The 24,572-nt window shown below is 35.4% G+C and overlaps 1 protein-coding gene and 2 pseudogenes across 1 annotated transcript; all 3 read right to left on the reverse strand.

Moving 5' to 3' along the window:
• Nucleotides 1–808: 808 nt before the first annotated feature.
• On the reverse strand, nucleotides 809–2,753 carry LOC142606018 (protein NRT1/ PTR FAMILY 2.6-like; annotated as a pseudogene).
• Nucleotides 2,658–8,099, reverse strand: LOC142606821 (protein NRT1/ PTR FAMILY 2.7-like). The gene is made up of 4 exons (XM_075778171.1): nucleotides 7,523–8,099; nucleotides 7,083–7,300; nucleotides 4,402–4,940; nucleotides 2,658–3,648 (listed from the first exon to the last, which is right to left on the reverse strand). Exons 1-4 carry the CDS (start codon nucleotides 7,575–7,577, stop codon nucleotides 2,820–2,822), a joined length of 1,641 nt encoding a protein of 546 aa, XP_075634286.1. The 5' UTR covers nucleotides 7,578–8,099; the 3' UTR covers nucleotides 2,658–2,819.
• Nucleotides 8,100–15,949: 7,850 nt separating this feature from the next.
• On the reverse strand, nucleotides 15,950–23,278 carry LOC142606757 (protein NRT1/ PTR FAMILY 2.3-like; annotated as a pseudogene).
• Between the last annotated feature and the right edge of the window lie 1,294 nt (nucleotides 23,279–24,572).

The following is a 24,572-nucleotide window of genomic DNA, read 5'->3' on the forward strand; positions in this document are numbered from 1 at the left end:
TGATGCCAACAAACGACAATGATATGTGACCAAAGTATATTATAAATCTTTTTTATTTTATTTTATTAGAATTATAGGTTTTCTAGAACAGATTAACCACATAACGATGATAACCTCTATAAGCAGAGTGAGGGTTAATGGGTGTTTTAACTTAAAACACACCATTATCAGACCAGCCACATCATGCAAAATTTCCCAAAATTGCCAACCAAACCAAGCATATATTGCAAATTCGGCACTTGAAGTATATAATTTTATTTGTATTCAGTACTCCGACTCAACACTAATCTGCAAACTCCTAAATAACTTCAAAGTGTCCAAAAACATAAAAATTAAAAATACCAATTTACTGTCAATTCACCCAACCTTTTGAAAAATACTGTAATTAAAACTTAAAACTACCAAATAAAATAATCCCCAATTAAAAGTGCAACAAGAGGGTACAGTGTGTTATGCTAATTAGCGGCCACCTTATAATTTTTATAGCACAAGCTTTGGCTGTTTGGCATCCACTATTTTGATAGAGGTGTAAAGAGATGAGGAAGCCCAGCCGCCTAGGTCCTGAAAGTAATTTTTAGGATCAGTATCCACCTTTTCATTCAAGAATATAGGATGATTTGGACAATACTTGAAGGTTTTATTTTATCTCCCTATTACTTTTCTTCATTTATGCAGTTGATAATTTTTTTTTGGGTAAAAAAATTGAAGACAAAATATCAATACAATCTCCATTATTGTTCCAACGAAAACTTGACATAAAGCGGCTACAGAAATACATTCAAGCCTCTAGCATTGTTCACCATGAGGATCACTTATTAGTACCAGAATTACCATCTTCACTCTTTTCAACGTTTTGATACTTATACAAAGAAGCGCAAACCTAGTAACCAAAGTTGATCACTCCCACCACAAGTAACAACCAATACATATTATCTAGCCTCCCATTATTTATATTATTTGGGAACCATCCAGTGACCCTTTGGACAACATCAATCAATATGCGGTGCTAATATAAAAAGAAATCCCGATAATTATTTCAATCATCGCAGTTGCTGTGCTTTTTAGTGTGGTAGGAAATTCTTGATAATATAATGCAACTTGTCTTTGGAAATGAAATGCTTCTCCAATGCCAAGCACAACTAGTTGTGGAATTAGCCACAAGGCTAGCATGGGCACAATGGACCCGAGCTGGCCTTGGAGATGGTGGGCATGAGCTATTTTGAGCCGCTTCGATCCCACTAGTGCTGAAATTGCCATACTTAGAATGTTTAGCACGTGGTGTAATCCTATATGTTGGAGGGGTGTAGGAGATTTATGAGTCAACTTTTGCCACATGACATAAGAATCGATCAATAATGGTAATAAAAATGGCTGTGGTGATTAGACATACGACTAGGATAAATCCAGCAGGAATTTCGAAATGAGGTCCATGGTGGCGGTCCATGGTTAAAGCTTGGTGTATTGTCAAACTAGACAAGACTCCTATTGGGGTACCTAAGAAAATATTTGATGACCATAATGGGTAAATCCTAATAAGGGTTTTGAGATCTTCTACTTGTACTGTGCATATCCTCCAAGGTTTTGCGATCAAACCATCAGATCCAACATCTCCTTCTGTTTTAAGTGCAACACGATTGAGGAACCTACATTAAGAGGGCATTTGGATAGCACAGTTGCGTCCACGTTTGGCCATTTTTTTTTTTTCCATGCGCATGTGTCACTGTTCATTGGCCATGAACAGTGATTTTAGGCCAATAAACAGTACTTTTTGGGATGAACAATAATTTTTACACATTAAAAAATTATTTTTGTACAGTGTTTTCAGTTTTCAGTTTTCAGTTTTCAGCAATAAGTTCTATCCAAACGGACTCTAAGAGCGTGTTTGAGTAGTGATGTTTGTCAAATAAAGTTTTGGCTTAGAAGATGTCTGTCATACCATTATTATGTCAAATCAATTATGAAACTTTGAGAATTCAAATGATCTCCATATGCTTACAATTGTATGTTTATAACTATTAATGGTCATCATCTATTTCAAGATATTAATGATTGTCATTAAAAAAAACAAAAAGAAAAGAGAGAGAGAGAGAGAGAGAGAGAGAGAGAGAGTTCATTACAAATAGAACACTAAATGGACATATTGTTCAATACTAAGAACACTAAATTTCATTCAAAATTCCTATGTTGCAATAATTATACGTATTCAATAGATGCATCCTCCATATCACAGTATATGAATTCTATAATCATGTGAGTTTCACAAACTATCAAAAACAAATGTATATATTAGATGCATGAAATACATTCTCCTAAGATGGTAGATGTCAAGTATTTGTGGTAGTTTTATGTAATATTGATGATCGTAAACTATATTAATTGGGAATTGTAGTGCTGTCTTAACAAGTTCATTTTTAAGTCCTTTGTTTTACCAATTTGATTTTCTGGCTTCAAACTAACCTGGATTTTCAATAGGATATACGCCCTTAGTTGTAAATAGTCCTATGGAGAACATATCAAATATATGTATGTGACATAAATCACGTTCCTCTCTTACAAGTTAGGTACACATGCTGCAGCAGGTGTTCTGTGTGTCCAGTTATAATTATCATAGCCAGAGGCATGAAGTTTTTCTCTTTGCTATTCTCTGTTACTGACAAAATAGAATTTGAGATCTATGAAAGGAAAAATATATAAATGACAACCCAACTATTTGTTTTACAGAATTGTAATGTAGATTTTTACCTAAAAACCATCATGGATATAATAGAAATACATAATAATTATGGCACGCTAGTTATTGTACTCACAGTTACCATCACTTATTGATCAGAGATATAACTCTTATTCTCCTTTCCCACATTCTGATATCTATAAAACCTAGCACATATTAGATAATAACCAAAGTTGATAACCCCTACCACAAGTAACATCCAATACACATTGTCTAGCCTTCCATTATTTATATTATCTGGTAACCATCCTGTAGTCCTCTGAGTTAGACCTATCACAGCATTACTCATATAGTATGCAATTCCTATAATCATTGCACACATTGCAGTTGATGTACTTCGGAGTGATGTTGGAAATTCTTGGTAGTAGAGGGTGACCTGTCCTGGATAATGGAATGCTTCTCCTATGCCTACCACAGCCATCTGTGGCACCAACCACAATACTGACATGGGAATGGTGGAATTTGTTTCATTTGTAAGGTGGTGTGTTTTAGTTATTTTAAGCCGCTTAGATTCAACAAGTGCTGCCACAATCATGCCTAAGGCATTGAACACGTGACCAAGTGCTATCCGTTGGAGAGGCATAGGAGACTGATGAGACAACTTCTGCCAAATAGGATAGAGGATCCGGTCGATGAGAGTGAGAGAGATGGCTGTGGAGGCTAGTGTAAACACTACCATGGTTCCTGCTGGGATTTTAAAATGTGGTCCAAGGTGGCGATCCACAGTTAGAGCTTGTAGGACTGTCAAGCTCGTTAGGACCCCTATAGGGGTGCTCAAGAAAATGCCACTTGACAGTATTGGGCATATTCTAATCAAAGATTTGAGGTCCTCAGCTTGTTGTACTAAGCACAGCCTCCATGGTTTTGCAATGGAGTTGGTGTCTCCTTCGGTTTTCAATGCTGCGCGGTTTAGGAACCTGCTTTGGGTAATGGCATTATCAAGTTTTCTTAGGTCATAATAATTAATCAAAATAAAAAATTTCCAATTTTTCATAAAAAGCAATTAGTATGATTCTTGTATTGGAGTGTGTGTTTCAACTTTCAAACACTAAACCGTCGCTTTGTGTCTCACATTGGTTAGAAATGAGTTTTGTTTGTTTATAAACCATAGCACAACTTAAGTGATTACCTGAAAGATAATGGGTTGGGTGTTTGTGTTGGGCTTGGATTGGGTCAGGTGTAGGTTTGTTTGTATCTCTTTTGGGCTGTATCTTTTTTTCCCTTTCTTTCCATCTAGTCCAATTTTGTTCAGCCTGTTGGGGGCATTTAATGTGCTGCCCATTGGGCATGCACAATGACTATTGGAGCAACCCGTAAGTCCTCTCCAACTTGAAGAAATTGTTATATTGCTATAGTTTAATTCAATCTTTTTTACTCTATCTATTTATTTTTTCATTACTAATTTTTAGGGTTTATATCTTCTCTCCCAAAAAAAAAAAAAATTTAAGGTTTATATTGTTAAACAAAAACTTGTTTTTCATAGCTATATTTCCAACATCTTGTGACTTTTTAAATTTTTTTTTATTTTTTTTATGGGGTTCTAAGTTTAAATTTTAGATATGTGTATTTAGTGGGCGCCAAGCTAATTTTTCTGTTTTTGTTTTATTTGTGATCTCTTACAACGGTTTTTAACTTAGGAAGTTTGAGATTTATGTAATTACAATTTTTACCTGAAACTTTCGGAGGGCACTGCAACCACCTTCTCCACTTTCCCAAGTTGCTCACTGTAGTAATCCCCACTTTTTGATGAAATTGGGATCTTTCTTTTCCTAGTCGCAGCAACAATAACACGAGCTAAGCTTGTAAAGGGGCTTCCTTGAGGCTTAATATGTCGATAGTAACGATTTCCCAACAGGAAAATGGCTAAGCCTATGCGAGTAACCACAACACATATGCCGAACCCCAAGGCCCAACTAAAACTGTCCTCAATATAGACGATTACTGTTGAACCTAACACGGCAGAGGCATACAATATGACCACATACCAGTTAAAGAATATCGCTTGATCTTTTGTATTGTCAAATTGGTTTGCTCCCATTGCAGCTATATTAAAGCGTGTGCCACCTTGCCCAATTGATGCTAGAACTATACCCATATATAGAACAGCAAATTGGATTTTTGTTGGCATTGGGCACAAGCTTGGTCCATTTACACATGTTTGTGGCCTCAAGGATTTGAGCGCTGCTGTCAAGGCTAAAAGCTGTATGCCCTGCAAGTGTCGGTAGTGTCAACTTTAATTAGGAATAACTTCAGAACATTCTTGGTTATTTGAGAATTGAGGATAAGGCTAACATGATGAGGTGGCTGGAATTATTTGTTTCCCATGTAAGCATAGATGCATTTTAACTAATCTTCTAGTCAAAACATTATGATTATATATTAGTAGTCTAGAAATGAATGATAACAAATCAAATAAAAGGTAGTGCTGGAATCATGAAAATTCAACAAATATTTTTTTAGTGCATACACTGTTTACTAGGCTACTACAATAGTGCTTGTTTCGTAATCCGTTTTTCAATTGAAATAAATTTCACGAGGCACCCAGTGAGTTTGTATTTTGTGTATAAGTAGTATCTAACAGTCACACGCTTTTAAATGGGAGTATATACAGAGTGTGCAATAATGAGTGTAATACGATTTTTCGATACCTTTTATAGCAAAATAGATTAAGAACATTCTTGGTTATTTGAGAATTGAGGATAAGGCTAACATGATGAGGTGGCTGGAATTATTTGTTTCCCATGTAAGCATAGATGCATTTTAACTAATCTTCTAGTCAAAACATTATGAGTATATGTTAGTAGTCTAGAAATGAATGATAACAAATCAAATAAAAGGTAGTGCTGGAATCATGAAAATTCAACAAATATTTTTTTAGTGCACACACTGTTTACTAGGCTACTTTAATAGTGCTTGTTTCGTAATCCATTTTTCAATTAAAATAAATTTCACGAGGCACCCAGTGAGTTTGTACTTTGTGTATAATTAGTATCTAACAGTCACACGCTCTTAAATGGGAGTATATACAGAGTGTGCAATAATGAGTGTAATACGATTTTCTGATACCTTTAATAGCAAAACAGATTAAAAACATTCTTGGTTATTTGAGAATTGAGGATAAGGCTAACATGATGAGGTGGCTGGAATTATTTGTTTCCCATGTAAGCATAGATGCATTTTAACTAATCTTCTAGTCAAAACATTATGATTATATGTTAGTAGTCTAGAAATGAATGATTATAAATCAAATAAAAGGTTGTGCTGGAATCATGAAAATTCAACAAATATTTTTTTAGTGCACACACTGTTTACTAGGCTACTACAATAGTGCTTGTTTCGTAATCCGTTTTTCAATTAAAATAAATTTCACGAGGCACCCAGTGAGTTTGTACTTTGTGTATAAGTAGTATCTAACAGTCACACGCTCTTAAATGGGAGTATATACAGAGTGTGCAATAATGAGTGTAATACAATTTTTCGATACCTTTAATAGCAAAATAGATTAAGAACATTCTTGGTTATTTGAGAATTGAGGATAAGGCTAACATGATGAGGTGGCTGGAATTATTTGTTTCCCATGTAAGCATAGATGCATTTTAACTAATCTTCTAGTCAAAACATTATGATTATATATTAGTAGTCTAGAAATGAATGATAACAAATCAAATAAAAGGTAGTGCTGGAATCATGAAAATTCAACAAATATTTTTTTAGTGCACACACTATTTACTAGGCTACTACAATAGTGTTTGTTTCGTAATCTGTTTTTCAATTAAAATAAATTTCACGAGGCACCCAGTGAGTTTGTACTTTGTGTATAAGTAGTATCTAACAGTCACACGCTCTTAAATGGGAGTATATACAGAGTGTGCAATAATGAGTGTAATGCGATTTTCCAATACCTTTAATATCAAAACAGAATAAGAACATTCTTGGTTATTTGAGAATTGAGGATAAGGCTAACATGATGAGGTGGTTGGAATTATTTGTTTCCCATGTAAGCATATATGCATTTTAACTAATCTTCTAGTCAAAACATTATGATTATATATTAGTAGTCTAGAAATGAATGATAACAAATCAAATAAAAGGTAGTGCTGGAATCATGAAAATTCAACAAATATTTTTTTAGTGCACACACTGTTTACTAGACTACTACAATAGTGTTTGTTTTGTAATCCGTTTTTCAATTAAAATAAATTTCACGAGGCATCCAGTGAGTTTGTACTTTGTGTATAAGTAGTATCTAATAGTCACACGCTCTTAAATGGGAGTATATATAGAGTGTGCAATAATGAGTGTAATACGATTTTCCGATACTTTTAATAGCAAAATAGATTAAGAACATTACCAGGAAAGAGAAAGAAGAAGAAATCCAGATGACAGAGTAACAGCCTAACATGGAGTCTGCAATGATTGCTGCTAGGACTGGAAGTAGACTGGTGGAGCCATTAACAATGTTTCCTATTTGAGTAGCGACTATGCTCTTGAAATGGAATTTTTCAATCAGATATACAATGAAGTTCGTTCCCCATCCTCCGGCGGCAAGTGTCAAGCCAGTCAGTGTCCCTGGATTTTGGCATATGTGGTTCTGTTCTTAAATGTTCTAAGAAAAATACAAGACCAGAAATTGGAGACATGTTTGTCTCATATAAATTGAACTGAACATGGGAAACAGATACTAGGAAGATCAACATTTTGCAAATGTTGTTCCAAATACATTTCTCAGCTATTTAAAGACAAACATGCAAACACATTTTTGAGCAATAAAGTTGTGACTGAGAGACAGACCAGTGATGAAGGAGAAGGTGATCCAACCACCACGTTTGCTGTGAGTATCTGACATTTGTCCTTTTTCATTGGAGGAGTGTCTCCCTTCTATGGCGTAGCTGGACTCTTGGATTCATTTGCTGCCATTGTGATACTAAATGTTGCACATAACAACTTGCTTAGAAGCTTAGATATAATGTCAAAAAGTAGGTCCATATGGGTCCCCACCACTCAACATGTGGCTTGGTTTTGTTGATTAAGAATATGTGACACAGAAATTTTAACTAGTATTATATCCTGCTGTTGAGTTCAGTAGGCATGCGGTGATAGCAGAGCTTGATTGCTGCAATAGTCCAAATCAATGGCGAAGCAAAAAAGGAGAGAGTGATAATATCATACAACTCGATGTATCAAAAAAGTCAAAACCAGTTAATATCGGTGATAGGTCAGTTGTTGTGAGAATCTGATGCTGATTAAAGAAAGGCTAAAAATTTATTATTAGTTGTCCATAGTATCTTTCAATCACTCAAATCAGAAAAACATCGTTGCTGGATGGAAGACATCTGCTTCACTAAATTTATTCCAGAGGGAACAGCCTCTATTAAATTTGTATTGAATTGAAGTGACCTTGCCTTAATGGACAACGATAATTGAAGTGGCAAGCCATGCTGCTTTCGGGAGGTTTATTTTTTATTGTATAATAATTTAATTATGAAAATAAGTAAGAGAGAGGATTTGTTCCTTAATTTTAATCGGATAATGCCAATGAGTTTGTATTTACTATGCGTTGATTGGTTTTAGGAGTTTCACTAGAAAGTATGGTTGTATAACATATACTACCCATTCACCTGTATTCAATGGTGACGTGGAATGAAGGTTGGTGAGTGCAGAATTGGGCTTAGTTTTTACTTTTTTTTTTGCCTGATGATCAGATGATGTGGAATGACAGTTGGTGAGCGAGCTGAATTCAGCTTTGTTTTTACCCATTCAATAAAAAAAAAAAAGCTTTGTTTTTACCTTTTGTTGCACCAGCTGCCGACAACCTGCATTAAAATTGATGCAGCAACGACCACTTTAATTCTCCCCTCTATAATTCACAAGTAATTATACACTAACGAGAAAACTTCGTAACATTTTTTTACAATAATTATGTTAGCAAGTTTTTACTAATTTTTATTTTAATTCACCACTAATATCATTATTTTACTTACCATTTATTATCTGCTTGTAAATATATTTGTCAATTTTGTTGTGTATATAAACTTTCTAATAATTCACCCTAACATAACTAATAGTACAAGGGTAAATTATGTCCTTTTATTTTTGGATTAAGAAATGAGCCTAGTGAATTAATTACTCCAAATTTCATGTGAAGTTCAATTACAATGTGATGGGAATAACCATACTGCAAAAACTATATGCAACGAAAATTAAATTTAGGCGAAAAACCCATTTTAGTCCCTGCATTTTCATGCGATTCCCATTTTGGTCCATAACTTTTTTTTCCTACCGATTTTAGTCCCTATCCTGGAAAACGCATCTCGTTTTAGTCTTTGCCACGGAAATTGCACACCTGGTAAACAGAAAAAATTAAAAATATTAAAATAATACCCACAAATGCCACGACATTTTTTAAAAACAAAAAATTAATTTATAAATTTTAACTAAATGAAAAAAAGGAAAAAATTGAAATAAAAATAAAAAACTTAAACACACAGATCTAACCCACTTCTTCATCGTCAAACCCAGATCTAACACACTTCTTCAACATCTACATCCACGCCGACCCTTCCACCACAATAACTCCCCCCATCAGCGTTTTCGAAAACAAGTTCATCCCCGAGGCCAAGAAAACTTCACGCGCGTCGCCACCTTCACTCATCTCCGCCGCGCGTAGGCTCATCGCCAAGGCCCTCCTTTACGACCCTTTGAACCTTTACTTCACACTTGTCTCACATTGGGTAAAGAGCTGACGAGGCTTGACGATTCCACCGAAAACGAACTGGAAGAGGTTCGAGAACGGGTTGCGAGACTTGTCAGAGGAAGAGGAGATAGCCGGGGCGGAAAGAGAAGAAGACGAAGAGTCGTCGTCGGAGATAACACAGTCGACCCGAGGGACGAGGGAGTGGAAGCGGCACGAAAGAACGCAACACCAACCCAAGGACTTGACATCGCCGATCCTGTTGAAGATCGAGAGGAGGATAGAGTCGGGAAGATGGTCGAAGTGATCGATGTGGGATTGCGGCTCCGAAAACGTCAGATCTGACATTACGAAAAAACGTAGGTTGGTTTGTGATCTGAATTCGTTAGGAGTAGAAGTGGGTTTGGTGTAGATTTGGAAAATTATAAGCCATGTGTTTCTGTTTCTGATTCTGCCTTTTTGTTTAATAAAATTGGTTTGGTTGCTTCTTGGAGTTGGGAAGAACATGAAGAAAATTTCTTGTTAGTATTTAATTTAATTTTTTCTTCTTGTTTTTGTTTGCGTTCTTCTGATATGGGTTTGGGTTGGTGTTTGGTTGCTGGGTTTGGTCTGTGAAGAACATGAAGAGCAAGTTGAAAGAACATGAATATTAAGAAAAGAAAATTTTAAATTAATTAGATTTAAGGTTTTTCTTAAAATTTAAATTTCTGGGTTTGGGTGTGGGTTTGGGTGTGGTTGTTTTAGATTCAAATTTCTGGGTTTGGGTGTGGTTGTTTTGATTGGGTGTGATGTAGCCGTGGGTATGGTGGATTCTGGAGTGTTTTGGTGGTGTGGGGTTTGAATCTGGGTTTGAATTTAATTTTTTGGGTTTTGAATTTGTTGTTCTTGTTCTTGAATTTAATTTTTTGGTTTTAATTTTTTTATTTAGTTAAAACTAATAAATTAATTTTTTTTTTTTTTAATTTAGAGGCTTGGAAAGCCACGTCGACACAATGGACATTATTTTAATATTTTTAATTTTTTTCCGTTTGTTAGCTGTGTAATTTTTGTCTCTGATGTAACGTCAGGGACTAAAATGAGACACGTTTTCCAGGGTAGGGACTAAAATCGATGAAAAAAAAATTTAAGGACCAAAGTGGAAATCGCGTGAAAATGTAGGGACTAAAATAGATTTTTCGCCTTAAATTCAACATAACGATATAGTTATGATGGGGAAACTCCTCACAGGCAAAACCCTAGTTAGTGATAATATAGGTCACTACTTTTGAAGAATCCACTAATAAAAAATAGAGGTTTGAAGTGCAAGAGACTATCCAATCCCAAATTTATTTCAGTAAAACTTACTGACACTAGTTCAACTCCAATCCTGAATCCCTGATGGAATTTGAATGAGAATCGTTTTCTTTGATTATCTTGGATCTCCTATAAACGTAGCTAACAATTGTACAAATCTTTTATCAACGTGATTGACTTTACAACAACTTATTATTGACTTAGATTGTTGGTGCAAAGTTCTTAACGGCAACACACTTCAATGGATGAACCAAAAGTAGCTTAGTACAAAAACCTAGGAGCACAAAGGTCACAAAAACTTCTCAATGATGTGTGTCTATGTTGTGTATGATGTCGACTTTGAAAAATAGGATTTAAGTCATCTTGGAATTCTACTTAATCGAAGCTTGATTGATTAGTTGCTATTGAGCTTGTTGTTGATGTTTAAGTAACCTTGATAGATTGGCTATTACTAGGGCTGTTTATGGGTTGGGTTGGAGGGGTTTTTTCAACCCAACCCACCATGGTAGGTTAATAAAAACAAATTCAACCCAACCCACCACCACACGTGGATTGGGTTGGACTATTTTTTTTCATTACTATTATTATTAAATTGGGCATTAAAACAACACCACCACAAATAAGAACAAAATTACAACCAACTAATCATGAGCATAATACCAAATCAACACAAACCATATGAGGAGAACTTAGGTTTTGGATTTTATTAATTTAGGGCTTAGAATAGGAGTGAGAGTGGCGGCAAAGAGAGAAACATGAGATAAGAAGGAGATTGAAATGAGGAGAACTTAGGGTTTGGGTTTTATTTAGGAAGAAGGGAAAAAAAGGTAAATAACAAAATTGTATAATATATTTTTAAATATATATTAAATATAGGTGAGTCAGGTTTTGTTAGGCAGATTTGTGAATTTTATTACCTAAACCCAACCCAACCCACAGTAAAAAAAATAAAAAATAAAAAATTCACACCCTAACCTAACCTACCAAGCCCTAAAAACCGATCCACCCCAGTGGGTTGGGTTTGATCAGATCGGTTTTTGCAAGTTGACTACATACCTCTAGCTACTGCAAGAAATCACTCGAGATAAAAATTGTAACACTAAATTGAGCAACTCTTGAGCGAGTTCTGATTTGTCTCTAATTGACACCACTTGATTACTTTAGAGACATTCTAAACTATGATTCAATTACATCAAAAGTGCATTTTAACTCAAATATTCCAATATATACAAAATATGACTCTAACAACTTTTAATTATTGTCGAGCATAATGTCGTTAGTTAAGATCATACAACATCAAATTTTAATGGTAATAAAATGTAACTTGTATTAGAGTTAAACGTAAATTAGAGTTATTACGTAAGTTATATTAGTATAAATTAGCTTCTTAACTGAATTTATAATTGAATTAAGAGAGTTAAAACGAAAATTAGAGTTATTATGTAAGTTACAAAAACTTATCAGTATAAATTATAATTTGTAAAAATTATATCAGCACAAAAACGTAAATTATATAAAAAAAATAACTGATATAATTTGTAAAATATTTTCCATGGGACTAAAATCCTTTACAAAAATTTTGTACAATGTTTTATCACATCTTTAAATATAAAACATTTTACAATTTTTTTTGAGAGAGTTTCAACCTATGACGTCCACTTCTTTATCATCAGACCAAGACACCAATAAGTTTTTGGTGTAGACTGGGATTGAACTCCAGATCTCTTATACAACCATCAGAGACTTTACCAGTTGAGTTTGTTGAAAAATACAGGAAAATACTTGTTTGTATCTCATACAAAATATGCGCAGTGGAAAATTAACGGATCTACTTCACTCGCAATTGATAACATGTACTATGTAAGTTTCAGAATTAGAGAACAAGAAAGCGTACCTTGGTGCGGTGAAATTCAAAACCGAAGATCAGAAGTACTTGGGAATACTTTTAATCTTCACTCCAATTCCACTTAATGCCCAAGATGTGTGGTCTCTCAATCAGTTTTCATCAAAGAGAGAATAGGAGAGTGTCCAACACTCACATACAAACCATTTCATTCCTTGTATGAAAACACTTATGAAAAGGTCTTATGAAAACCCTCATTGAAAAACTAAATGAAAATTCTGTATGTTTCTCTCCTTATATATATATATATATATATATATATATATATATATATATATATATATATATATAACTGTTTATCTAATTGGGCTAGCATTTTGGACCATTCCAATTGGACTTAGGTGTATGGCTTGGAGTAGGACCAAAAGGGACCAATAAGACACTAGCTCCAATGGGCTTTGGGCTTTTCTGTCAACTCTTGACAAGTCCAAAGTTACCATTAACTATATTTAATACCACTATATAAATATAGTTGCACTCTAGGTCTTATCTATAAAATATATCCTAAGACTTTATTGTACATGCAACTCCTTCATTAAAATATTCGTAGTACTACAAAGTCATGAATGTAGACTGCTACTTTGTAAATTGCTACATCTTATCCTTGAGTACCTGGTTTAATCATTTATGTTATTCATTATATATTTATGAAATCCAATTCCATAAATATATACTTTAGTAACTCTTTACTAAAGTGGTTGGGCCCAACTCTCTGAATAACCAAACCCATTAAACTTATCTCAATGGAATATTTTGTATCTCCATTAAAAGACTATGAATTCCATCTTGAGAATACATGTTCCATCAACACTAAATGTTGTTGCCCAACATACTAAGGTTTTGACCGTAACTTATAGATCTCACTCTTGATATATCAAAGCAACATACATCTCATGATCAGGTCCATTATTCTCTCAAGATTTACACCTTATAAAATAGTGAATGAGTGTGTTTTATCAATATCCAAGCTTGTTTAGCTAGCATAGCTAAATTGAAAGCATGGATATCTCTAAAACCCATCCCACCGTTGTTCTTTGACCTGCAAAGTTTATTCCAATTGATCCAATGAATATTTTTCTCATCCTTTGTCTACCCCCACCAGTATTTTGCAAGAGTTGAATTAATATCATCACACAAGGATTTTGGGAGTTTAAAGATGCCCATAGTATATGTAGGGATTGCCTGCGCCATTGTTTTAATCAGTATTTCTTGTAATTGGTTCCTAAAAAAAATATTGGCAATTGATTGGGGTCATAACACCATTGGTTTAAACCCTAAAAAAAGGATGTACCATAATGCATGTATAAATCAAATGCATAATTAGGTATTTTCTAGTTATTCAGTAATTTATCTATTTTCAAAATTTGATAATTAATTAAAATTTAAAAAGAGTTTAAAACTCATAATTGTCCCTTAAAAAAAAATTAGAAATCAAAGCAAAGTCAGGTTGAGTCAAAATACTAATCGAGACTTTGACCAGAACTTAAAGTTAAGGGCACTCTAAACCCTTGTAAAAATATGAGTCGTTAAAGGCGTCTTAATTTAGTATCATGCTTATATGTTGCACTTATATCAATTGTGACTAGAAGTAGGGAATAAAACTTAAGTAAATAAGATAAACAACATGGCTACTAAGAAATAAGAATAAGCCAAGAAATGCAAGAACATAGACTTAGGCGTTGGGGTTTTTTGGAAAATTGGACTTGACATTGAGGTGATATCTCGAAGGGTCCTAATAAGTATCCTTTTTCAAGCAGGGAATCGAGTCCATCCATTTTATAGGAACCTGACATTTGATGGGTTGAATTAAATGTACATGACTCGATACTAATAAAGTGAGAGAACTATATTTCTAAAAAATAAATTTTTTTTTCGGAGATTTAGGTACTGTAATGTTGTTTTAGTAACATTGTTTAAATGTTGTGGAAATACATGTGGGTGAAAAAGTGTTATGGAAATATGTGTTATGTTATTTAAACAACATAACCAAACACCGCCTTTTTTTTTTTTTTTAATAACAAATAATAGTTTAAATATTTAGATATATGATCCCAAGTCAATACAATATCAATCCACGGACAATCAACCCAATAGCAAAATGGAAAAATGAGGATGCAGGATCAATGAACTATGCATCGAAGCAAATTCAAAACTGAGTTTGTCACGCTACATAATTTGATCCGCTATTCCACCCAGAGGCATTTCGATTCGATCTTTTTCGGATTCCTAGGAATCTAACTCAAGAAATGGGTGCATAAAACAAGCCTGATTTTCTCTCACCCAGTAGCAATTGTCAATATACTGCATTGCGGATATATTTTGATGCCAACACATGACAATGATATGTGACCAAAGTATCTTATAAATCTTTTTTTTTTTTTTTAATTACAATTATAGGTTTTCTAGAACAGATTAACCACAAAACGAGGATAACCTCTATAAGCAGAGTGAGGGTTAATGGGTGTTTTAACTTAAAGCACACCATTATCTAGACCAGCCACATCATGCAAAATTTCCCAAACTTGCCAACCAAGCATATATTGCAAATTCGGCACTTGGAGTACAGAATTTTATTTGAACTCAGTACTCTAAATATCAGACTCAACACTAATCTGCAAACTCCTAAATAACTTCAAGGTGTTGAAAAACACAAAAATTAAAAATACCAATTTAGGGTGTGTTTGGACACCGCTTATTGCTAAAAACTGAAAATTTTGTAGCAAAATAATTTTTAAATGCGTGAATAGTGCCATGAAACCCAGTTTTAAAGTTGTTTTTTGAAAAAAAAAAAAAAAGTAGTTTGCGGGTCTTGTGAACAGTGTACAGGACCCACACAAAACGCACGGGGCGCAAACATGGAGGAATAAACCTATATCCAAACATACACTTATTGTCAATTCACCCAACCTTTTGAAAAATACTGTAATTAAAAGTTAAAACTCACAAATAAAATAATCCCCAATTAAAAGTGCAACAAGAGGGCACCGTGTGTTATGCTAATTAGCGGCCACCTTATAATTTTTATAGCACAAGCTTTGGCTGTTTGGCATGCACTATTTTGATAGAGGTGAGGATGCCCAGGTCCTGAAAGTAATTTGTAGGATCAGTATCCACCTTTTCATTCAAGAACATAGGATGATTTGGACAATACTTGGAAGGTTTTATTTTCTCTCCCTATTACTTTTCTTCATTTATGCAGTTGATAATTTTTTTTCAGTCAACAAATTGAAGACAAAAGATCAATACAATCTCCATTATTGTTCAAACGAAAACTTGACATAAAGCGGCAACAGAAATACATTCCAGCCTCTAGCATTGTTCACCACAAGGATCACTTATTAGTACCATAATTACTATCTTCACCCTTTGCAACGTTTTGATATTTACACAAAGAAGCGCAAACCAAGTAGCAACCGAAGTTGATTACTCCCACCACAACTAACAACCAATACATATTATCTAGCCTCCCATTATTTATATCATTTGGTAACCATCCAGTGACCCTTCGGACAACATCAGTCAAAGCGGTGCTCATATAAAAAGAAATCCCGACAATAATTGCAATCATCGCAGTTGCTGTGCTTTTTAGTGAGGTAGGAAATTCTTGATAATATAATGCCACTTGTCTTTGGAAATGAAACGCTTCTCCAATGCCAAGCACAACTAGTTGTGGAATTAACCACAAGGTTAGCATGGGCACTATGGACCCGAGCTGGCCTTGGAGACGGTGGGCATGAGTTATTTTGAGCCGCTTTGATTCCATTAGTGCTGAAATTGTCATACTTAGAATGTTTAGCACGTGGCCTAATCCTATTTGTTGGAGGGGTGTAGGAGACTTATGAGTCAACTTTTGAGACATTGGACATAAGAATCGATCAATAATGGTAATAAAAATGGCTGTGGTGATTAGACATGCGACTAGGGTAGACCCAGCAGGAATGAGGTCCAAGGTGGCGGTCCATGGTTAAAGCTTGGAGTATTGTCAAACTAGTTAAGACTCCTATTGGGGTATCTAAGAATATATTTGATGACCATAATGGAAAAATCTTAATAAGGGTTTTGAGATCTTCTACTTGTTGTACAGTGCATATCCTCAAAGGTTTTGTGATCAAACCATCAGATCCAACATCTCCTCCTGTTTTAAGTGCAGCGCGATTAAGGAACCTACGTTAAGAGCGTGTTTGAGTAGTGATGTTAGTCATATAAAGTTTTGCCTTAGAAAATGTCTGTCATACTATTATTATGTCAAATCAATTATGAATGGCTTAGAAAACAAAAAAATTTATTGGACTTAGAGATCAAGGGTTAATTGGATTAAACATGGTGATAAAAACTCAAAATTTTTTAATCTAAAGGCATCCCAACACAGGCAGAGAAACCTTATCCAAGGAATTATGGACCCACAGGGTTGTTGGGTAGAGGATATGGAAGAGGTGGCAAGTGTGGCAATATAGTACTTCAACAATATATTCTCCATGGGCCAATGTACAAGAATTGAGGAGTGCCTTGAAGCTGTATCACATAAGGTGACATTAGATATGCAACAAACTTTGACCAATGAGTTCAATGTAGATGAAATAAAAGCAGCTTTATTCCAAATGAGACTCGCAAAGGTGTCTGGACTTGATGGTATGAATGCCATTTTTTACCAGAAATTTTGGCATATTGTTGGTGATACTGTTGTGTTTGCTATCCTTGAGTTTCTTAATAATGGTCATATGTTGCCTGCAATAAATCATACCCATATTGTACTCATCCCAAAAATTAAAAATCCTGTTAAGATGTTGGATTTTAGACCCATTAGCCTCTGTAATGTTATCTATAAAATTATTGTAATGGTTTTAGCAAACAAGTTGAAACAGATCTTACCTCAAATTATTGCCCCAATACAGAGTGCCTTTGTTCCAGGGAGATTGATCATAGACAATGTTCTTATATCCTATGAAGCTTTACATATGATGCATGGCCGGAAAAAAGGTAAAACATGGACTTTAGCTTTAAAGTTGGATGTCAGCAAAGCTTATAACAGGGTAGAATAGAGTATTTTAAGGCGAATTATGCTGAAGTTGGGTTCCCTAGGAGTTTGGGTTGACAGAGTGATGAGTTGTATTTCCTCAACTTCTTTTTCAGCTTTAATTAATGGCAAACCATGTGGTATGATTACCCCCACTAGAGGTCTCCGGCAGGGAGATCTTTTGTCACCTTATCTATTTCTTTTATGTGTTGAAGGTTTCACATCTCTTTTGCAGAAAGCAGAAATGGAGGGACATATCCATGGTGCTTCTATTTGTAGGAGAGCCCCGAAAACCTCACACCTCCTGTTTGCTAATGACTCACTTTTATTTTGCCAAGCCTCTAAAAAAGAGACACAGGAAGCCTTGGAGATTCTGAAATTATATGCGGAAGCATCCGTTCAATGCATAAATATGGAGAAATCTTCAGTGTATTTCAGTAGCAATACATCACCCCAGAAAAGGGAGATAATCAAAGCCATGCTTGGAGTGAGTGAAGTGGAGAGGTTTGAGTCCTATCTAGGGTTGCCAACTTTGGTGGGGCAGAGTAAATATCATACCTTTTCTTTTCTCAAAGATAGAGTGTGGAAAAAGCTACAAGGGTGGAAAGGAAAAATTCTCTTAAGGGTAGGAAAGGAGATTCTAATCAAAGCAATGGCACAATCGATTCCCACGTACACTATGGCTGTATTCAGTTGCTTGTTAAATTATAAGAGGAACTTCAATCCATGTGTGCTCGATTTTAGTGGGGGCAGGTTGGAAATGAGAGGAACATTCATTGGCTAGGCTGGGATAAACTAACTAGACCAAAACTAGAAGGAGGGATGAGTTTCAAGGATCTACATCAATTCAATTTAGCAATTCTTGCAAAATAGGGATGGAGGTTGATGCAAGACCAGGAATCACTGCTTTCCAATGCCTGAAAACTTGGTATTTTCTGCGAAGCCATTTTTTGGAGGCCTCTGATTCGCCTAATAGTTCCTACACGTGGAAGATCATTATGGCAGCCAAACCTATTTTGCAAAGGTCATGCTGGAAGGTAGGCAATGGAAGATACATACGGGTTGTTAATAATGCTTGGATCCCTAACCACCCTACAAACAGAGTACTTCATTCAGCACTAAACATATAAGAAGATATGACGGTTTCTGAGTTGATAGACTAGGATTCAAGAGGCTAGGATCGAGAATTTATTTGGTGGAATTTTTATCGTGTTGATGCTGAAGCCATATTGTGTGTACCTTTGAGCTACAGAGTTATATTTGATACAGTGGTCTGGATTGGTGAGAAATTGGGTGAGTATTCTGTGAGGTTTGGGTATTGTGAGGCAAGAAAGGCATGTAGGAAATTTGATTGGACTGAAAGCTCCAGGGGAGTTGTGGAATGAGGGGTGTGGAAAACTCTGTGGAAGCTAAAGGTGCCAAACAAGATTAAGTTTTTTGGCTAGCGGGCTTGTCATAACATTTTGCCAACACGGGTAAATCTGTCTAAGAAGTGGAATATTGCTGACAACAGGTGTGAAGCTTGTAAGACGGATCCGGAAACTAAAATCCACGCATTTCGAAACTGTGGTGTGGCGCAAGACATTTGGGCTGGTTGCTCGGCTAGATTGCAGAAGTGCCATGTGGGCTAGGATGATATGCTACAATTATGGAATGAGTTGATTGCTAGGCTCACCATTGATAAGTTAGAATTGTTTCTAATTCAGGCTTGGATAATATGGAACCAAATAAATGCTATGATCCATGGAAAGCATTTGCATGCATGGAGGAATTTAGGAGTGCTCAATCCCGCCTAGTCACAAGACCCCCAAACTTGAACCTGATCAGTTGGAGACCACCACCCTTGAACCGGTTCAAACTAAACTTCGATGCTACGATATTCAAGGATGAAGAAGCCTCTAGGTTTGGTGCAATAATTTGGAATGAACGTGGAGAAGTTATGGCTGCTTTTTCAAGAAAAGGACCACTGATGTATTGAAGCGAGGAAGCAAAAATTATTGTGTGTCGGCAAGCGGTGGAGTTTGCGTTGGAGTGTGGCTTTATGGAGATGGTGGTTGAAGGAGACAATCAATCAGTCATGGCTGCTTTGGAGCTGAAGAGAAGTCTATCATCTCGAGTAGGCCATATTATTCAAGACATGCTCTGTCTGCTTAATGAGTTTAGATGGTCACAAGTGCATTTTGCTAAAAGGAGCGCCAATACAGTAGCCCACATGTTAGCTAGGCATGCCAAGAATGTGTCACATGATGTTATCTGGATGGGAATCCCCTCCACTTGTAGTGCAAGTTTTGTATATTGACTCTATTTCCATTTAATGAATTATGAGCATGTTTTCCTCTTCCAAAAAAAAAAAAAAAGATCTCCATATGCTTACAATTGTATGTTTCAAACTATTAATGGTCATTATCTATTTCAAGATATTAATGATTGTCATTAAAAAAAGAAAAAAGAAAATAGAGAGAGTTCATTTAAAAAAAGAACACTAAATGGACATAGTGTTCAATACAAAGAACACTAAATTTCATTCAAAATTCCCATGTTGCAATAATTATGTCTTATGTATTCAATAGTTGCATCTTCCATTTCATAGTATGTATATATTAGAAACTATTAGAAATCGATGTATATATTAGATGCATGAAATACATTCTCCTAAACCCAAGGGAGTTGGCTGAGTTGGTTGGGCTCTCATTCTCAAGGTGCTTGTACTGGGCTCGACTGGGTGTGCTCCTTAGATTGAGTCCTGCTACCTGCACTTTGAAAAGAATTTCCTGAGCTAGCGCTTTACCCCTCCGTGGGCCTATCCGGCGCGAACAGTGATTAGTTTCTAGTTGAAAACTTTGAGGAAACACTGTGGGAAACCAAAAAAAAAGAAAAAAAGAAAAAAGAAATACATTCTCCTAAGATGGCACATGTCAAGTATTGGTGGTAGTTTTATGTAATATATATTGATGATCGTAAACTGACCAAGTTTGCAAATGTTAATAACTCAATTTCAATTAATCCCAGAAATCAAAGAAAGACTCAACTTCCTACATAAAACTCTTTTTAGGTGTTGCAATTGCAGTTGCAGCTATTTTTGAGATTCCATCATGTCTGTAGTAGTAATCTTCGATTTTGGATGAGTGGGGCACCTTCCATTTCTGGATTGTGGCAACAATGACACGAACTATAATTGTGAATGGGCTCCCTTGTGACTTGTCATGAAGGTAGAAACGGTTTCCCAATAAGATAAAGACCAAGCCAATGAAGTTAGCAATCATACACAGGCCAAATCCCAATTTCCAACTTACGTTACCCTAAATGTAGATAATGGCCGTGCTGCTTACCACAGCGGCAATATAGAAAGTGAAGAAAAACCAGTTAAATAAAATCCCTTGATCCTTGGGATTATTAAATTGATTTGCTCCCATAGTTGCTATGGTAAATCGTGTACCTACGGATCCAATACATGCTAGGGCTAAACTTGTGTATAGGATCGCATATTGGAGTTTTGAGGGTGGTGTGCACAAGCTTGATCCATTATCGCATGGCTGAGGTCTCAAATGATCAAGTGTTGCAGTCAAGGTTAAGAGAATTATGCCCTACAAAGGAAAATGGTTTGGATGTTACTGATGTAGGTTCCTTTGGACATAGGTTTTATTTTATTTATTTTTATTTTTATTTTTTGCTTAAACTTATTTGTTTATTTGTTGAAAATGGATAAAAAATAGTTGAATTATATTTAGATAAGATGAGCAATTAAGAAGCTATTTATAAACAAATTAGGTAAAAATATAAAAGAAAATTTTATTGCCAAACAAAACACTCCACCTTACAAATTGAGTAGATAATTGTAGAGACTTTTGCAATAATGAAATGAAGCAATAAGATCGCATTCTTCAATATTGTTTTAGGAAATTAAAAAAATATTAAAGTTCAATCATGAAAACTCAATTAGTGTGGAACATTAATGCTTGTTTAGACTCCTAATATTAAATTATAGCTTAATTGCTTTTACTCTAACTTATCTAAATGCGGAACAAGAATAAATGAAGCATAATAAACCAGAACTACTCTAGTACATAAACATGAACAATAAACAATAAATGTAAAGCACAAAGAGTAAGGGAAGAGAGATACAAACACAAGATAACACCAAAATGTGTTATCGAAGAGAAAACCGAAGAACTCAACAAAAACCCTCTGCGACCCTCAAAGTCCAAATCGATCTACTAGTGAATAAGTTGGAGTACACAGATATAAAAAAAAAACCCTCCAAGAATTATCTATCCAATGTACTTGAGCCTTCCAAGCTCCTGCTACTAACGGACTTTTCAGAATCTTGTTTTTACTAATTTTTTGGATCCTGCAATATCGCCCAATTGCATCTGCCAAACCTTATCGGCTTCTTTTGACCAGTTTTCAAAACTTCCCAAGCTCCAAAACACTCTCTACACTCTAAATAGGTAAGAGTTGTGTTTGGGTACAAATCTTCTCTCAAGGTATAACAATGGGAGAGGGAAAGGAAAATAGACTACAAAGGAATTCTCACTTAAGGATGAGTAGCTCCCTCTCTAAAAGGTGAGTGTGTTGTGTTGTAGAAACCTATCTAGGGTTTTCTCTTTGAATTGCTTCTTTTACTTTTGTGGGTAATGAGGCTATATGTAGTATGAATGAAGGATAAGAAAGTCACACTTGAAATCCTCCAGGTAGAAAGTTTCTCAGGTAGCTCGTGAGATGGTCTTTCTCGTGAAGTACTTGTGAAATGCAACTTAACACCTAACTTTTCAGCTTCTAGCATGTGCTTTTCATGTGGCCTTTTAGCAGGAACCTTTACTTGCGAGATTCTTGCAAGTTAGTCGCGAAACTGCACTGATCTTCATTGCATGCTCAATTCTTCACCAAGTTAGTACTATACCCAATGCAATAAAATCCCACAAAATACAAAGAAATAATATATTGCAATTACAACACCTTTTATCATGGAATAAAGCCAACATAAAACATAGTTGTAAATCACCACTTTACAAATCACTTCCTCATTACTTGGAAAAGATAGAAGGGGATGAATTTTTACATCTACCCAATTTAGAACTCATTTGTCAGAGTAACAATAGGCTTGCAAAAACACATAAAGCATATAATCTAACCACAGTCGAGAGAATAATATCTATCAATTAATTATATTAAAAAATTAAATATAACCTGAGATAGACACACAGTAGAGAGTCTAGCAAGCAAACTATACACACACCAAACATGCATCTTGCAAGTTGCAACAAAGTAAAGACTATTACCAGCAAAGAGATACAGGCAGAAATTGCAGCAACAGAGAAAGAACCTAGGAAAGAGTTAGCAACAATTGCTCCAATGACCGGAAGCAAATTGGTGCAAACATTCACTATATTTGAAATCTGAGCAGCATTTATGTTTTTCACATTGAACACCTGAATCAGATATACGGTCAGGTTCGATATCCATCCCCCGCCTCTAAGTGTGAAGCTTGTCACCACCCCTGCTTGATATAAATAGAAATAAGAAGCATATTGATCCAACAAATTCTGTGTATGTTAGAGAGAGAGAGAGACCTATGATGAAGGGGAAGGTGATCCAACCACCGTGTTTGGAAGCAGAGCTCAATAATTGGGCTTCTCTACCATCCATATTGCAGGTTAACTTTTGGTTCCAAGTGATGGTCGTTTTATGCTACATGTGAATGTTATATGCTAATTTAAAAAACCGTGTGAATAATTTTCAGATTCCTCTAGGACTAACCTACCGTGGATTTCATAGACTTGGAAAATCTAGAGTGATTATCAGTGTCTTGGAATTTAGTATTCCAGTGTACATACTAACCATATATTCTTGCCACTTAACTTCACATGAATTGAAAGGCACTTATAGTTTATCGGTGCAAATGAAGCACGCTTGCCTTTAATAGAATTTGATTTGGCCTCGATATTGTTAAATATATTCTCTCACTCAAAAAAGAAACAAACTCTAACTGCTCAGTTTATTGAATATTAACGAAATGAGTGTAACCAATAATTACAACTTACTCTAGTATTTATATCTAGAACCGAGCATAACCGTTTAATCTAGCAAAAACAGAATTTTAACTTGACCAATTATATACACATACACGTGAAGAAAGTTTGTTACAAGATAAAATAAAAAAATCGTGTGCAATTTATGTGCATTAAAAAAAAAACCAAACGACAACTTAAATTATTTTAAGTTTGACGACGTCGTGTCATGTAGCTATGGATCATTATTGATGTAGAACAGACGGAACATGCCTTCCTGGAGCAACATGGGCATAGGAAGTGAAAACCCAAGATCAAAGGGGGTGGTAGTAGAGCTCATTGGGGTGACAGTGTTGGAATTGCATAAAATTTAGTAGGTTGAAGAGTGTTAGAAATACTGAATTGAATAGTATTGTATTTCTCACTGAAAGAATATACATGAGTGCCTTTATATAGGAGGCATATGAGTGCAGTACAAGTAAATATGAGTGTAATACAAGTAAGAGTGCTATACAAGTAAGAGTGCTAAACAAGTAAACTAGTTGGGCCTAAAGCCCACAACACTATATATGTTAACAGCCCCCCTCAAACTCAAGGTGGATGTGAGACCAACTTGAGGTTGTCAACCAAAGTACGAAGGCGTCCCTTAGGATGTGACTTGGTGAAGATATTTGCAAGTTGATCTGTAGAGGAGACTGAGATTAGCTTGAGAGCACCATGGACAAGATGATAACGGATAAAATGACAATCGATCTTGATGTGTTTAGTTCGTTCATGGAAGACATCATTGTGAGCAATATGAATGGCACTTTTGTTGTCACAATAAAGAGGAGTAGCAAAGGATGTCGACACACCTAAGTCTTTGAGAAGTCATCGTAGCCAAAGAAGCTCAGATGTGGTATCAACAAGGGCACGATATTCTGCTTCAGTAC

This window comes from Castanea sativa, chromosome 8, assembly GCF_040712315.1.
Source record: "Castanea sativa cultivar Marrone di Chiusa Pesio chromosome 8, ASM4071231v1".
NCBI classification, from domain to species: domain Eukaryota; kingdom Viridiplantae; phylum Streptophyta; class Magnoliopsida; order Fagales; family Fagaceae; genus Castanea; species Castanea sativa.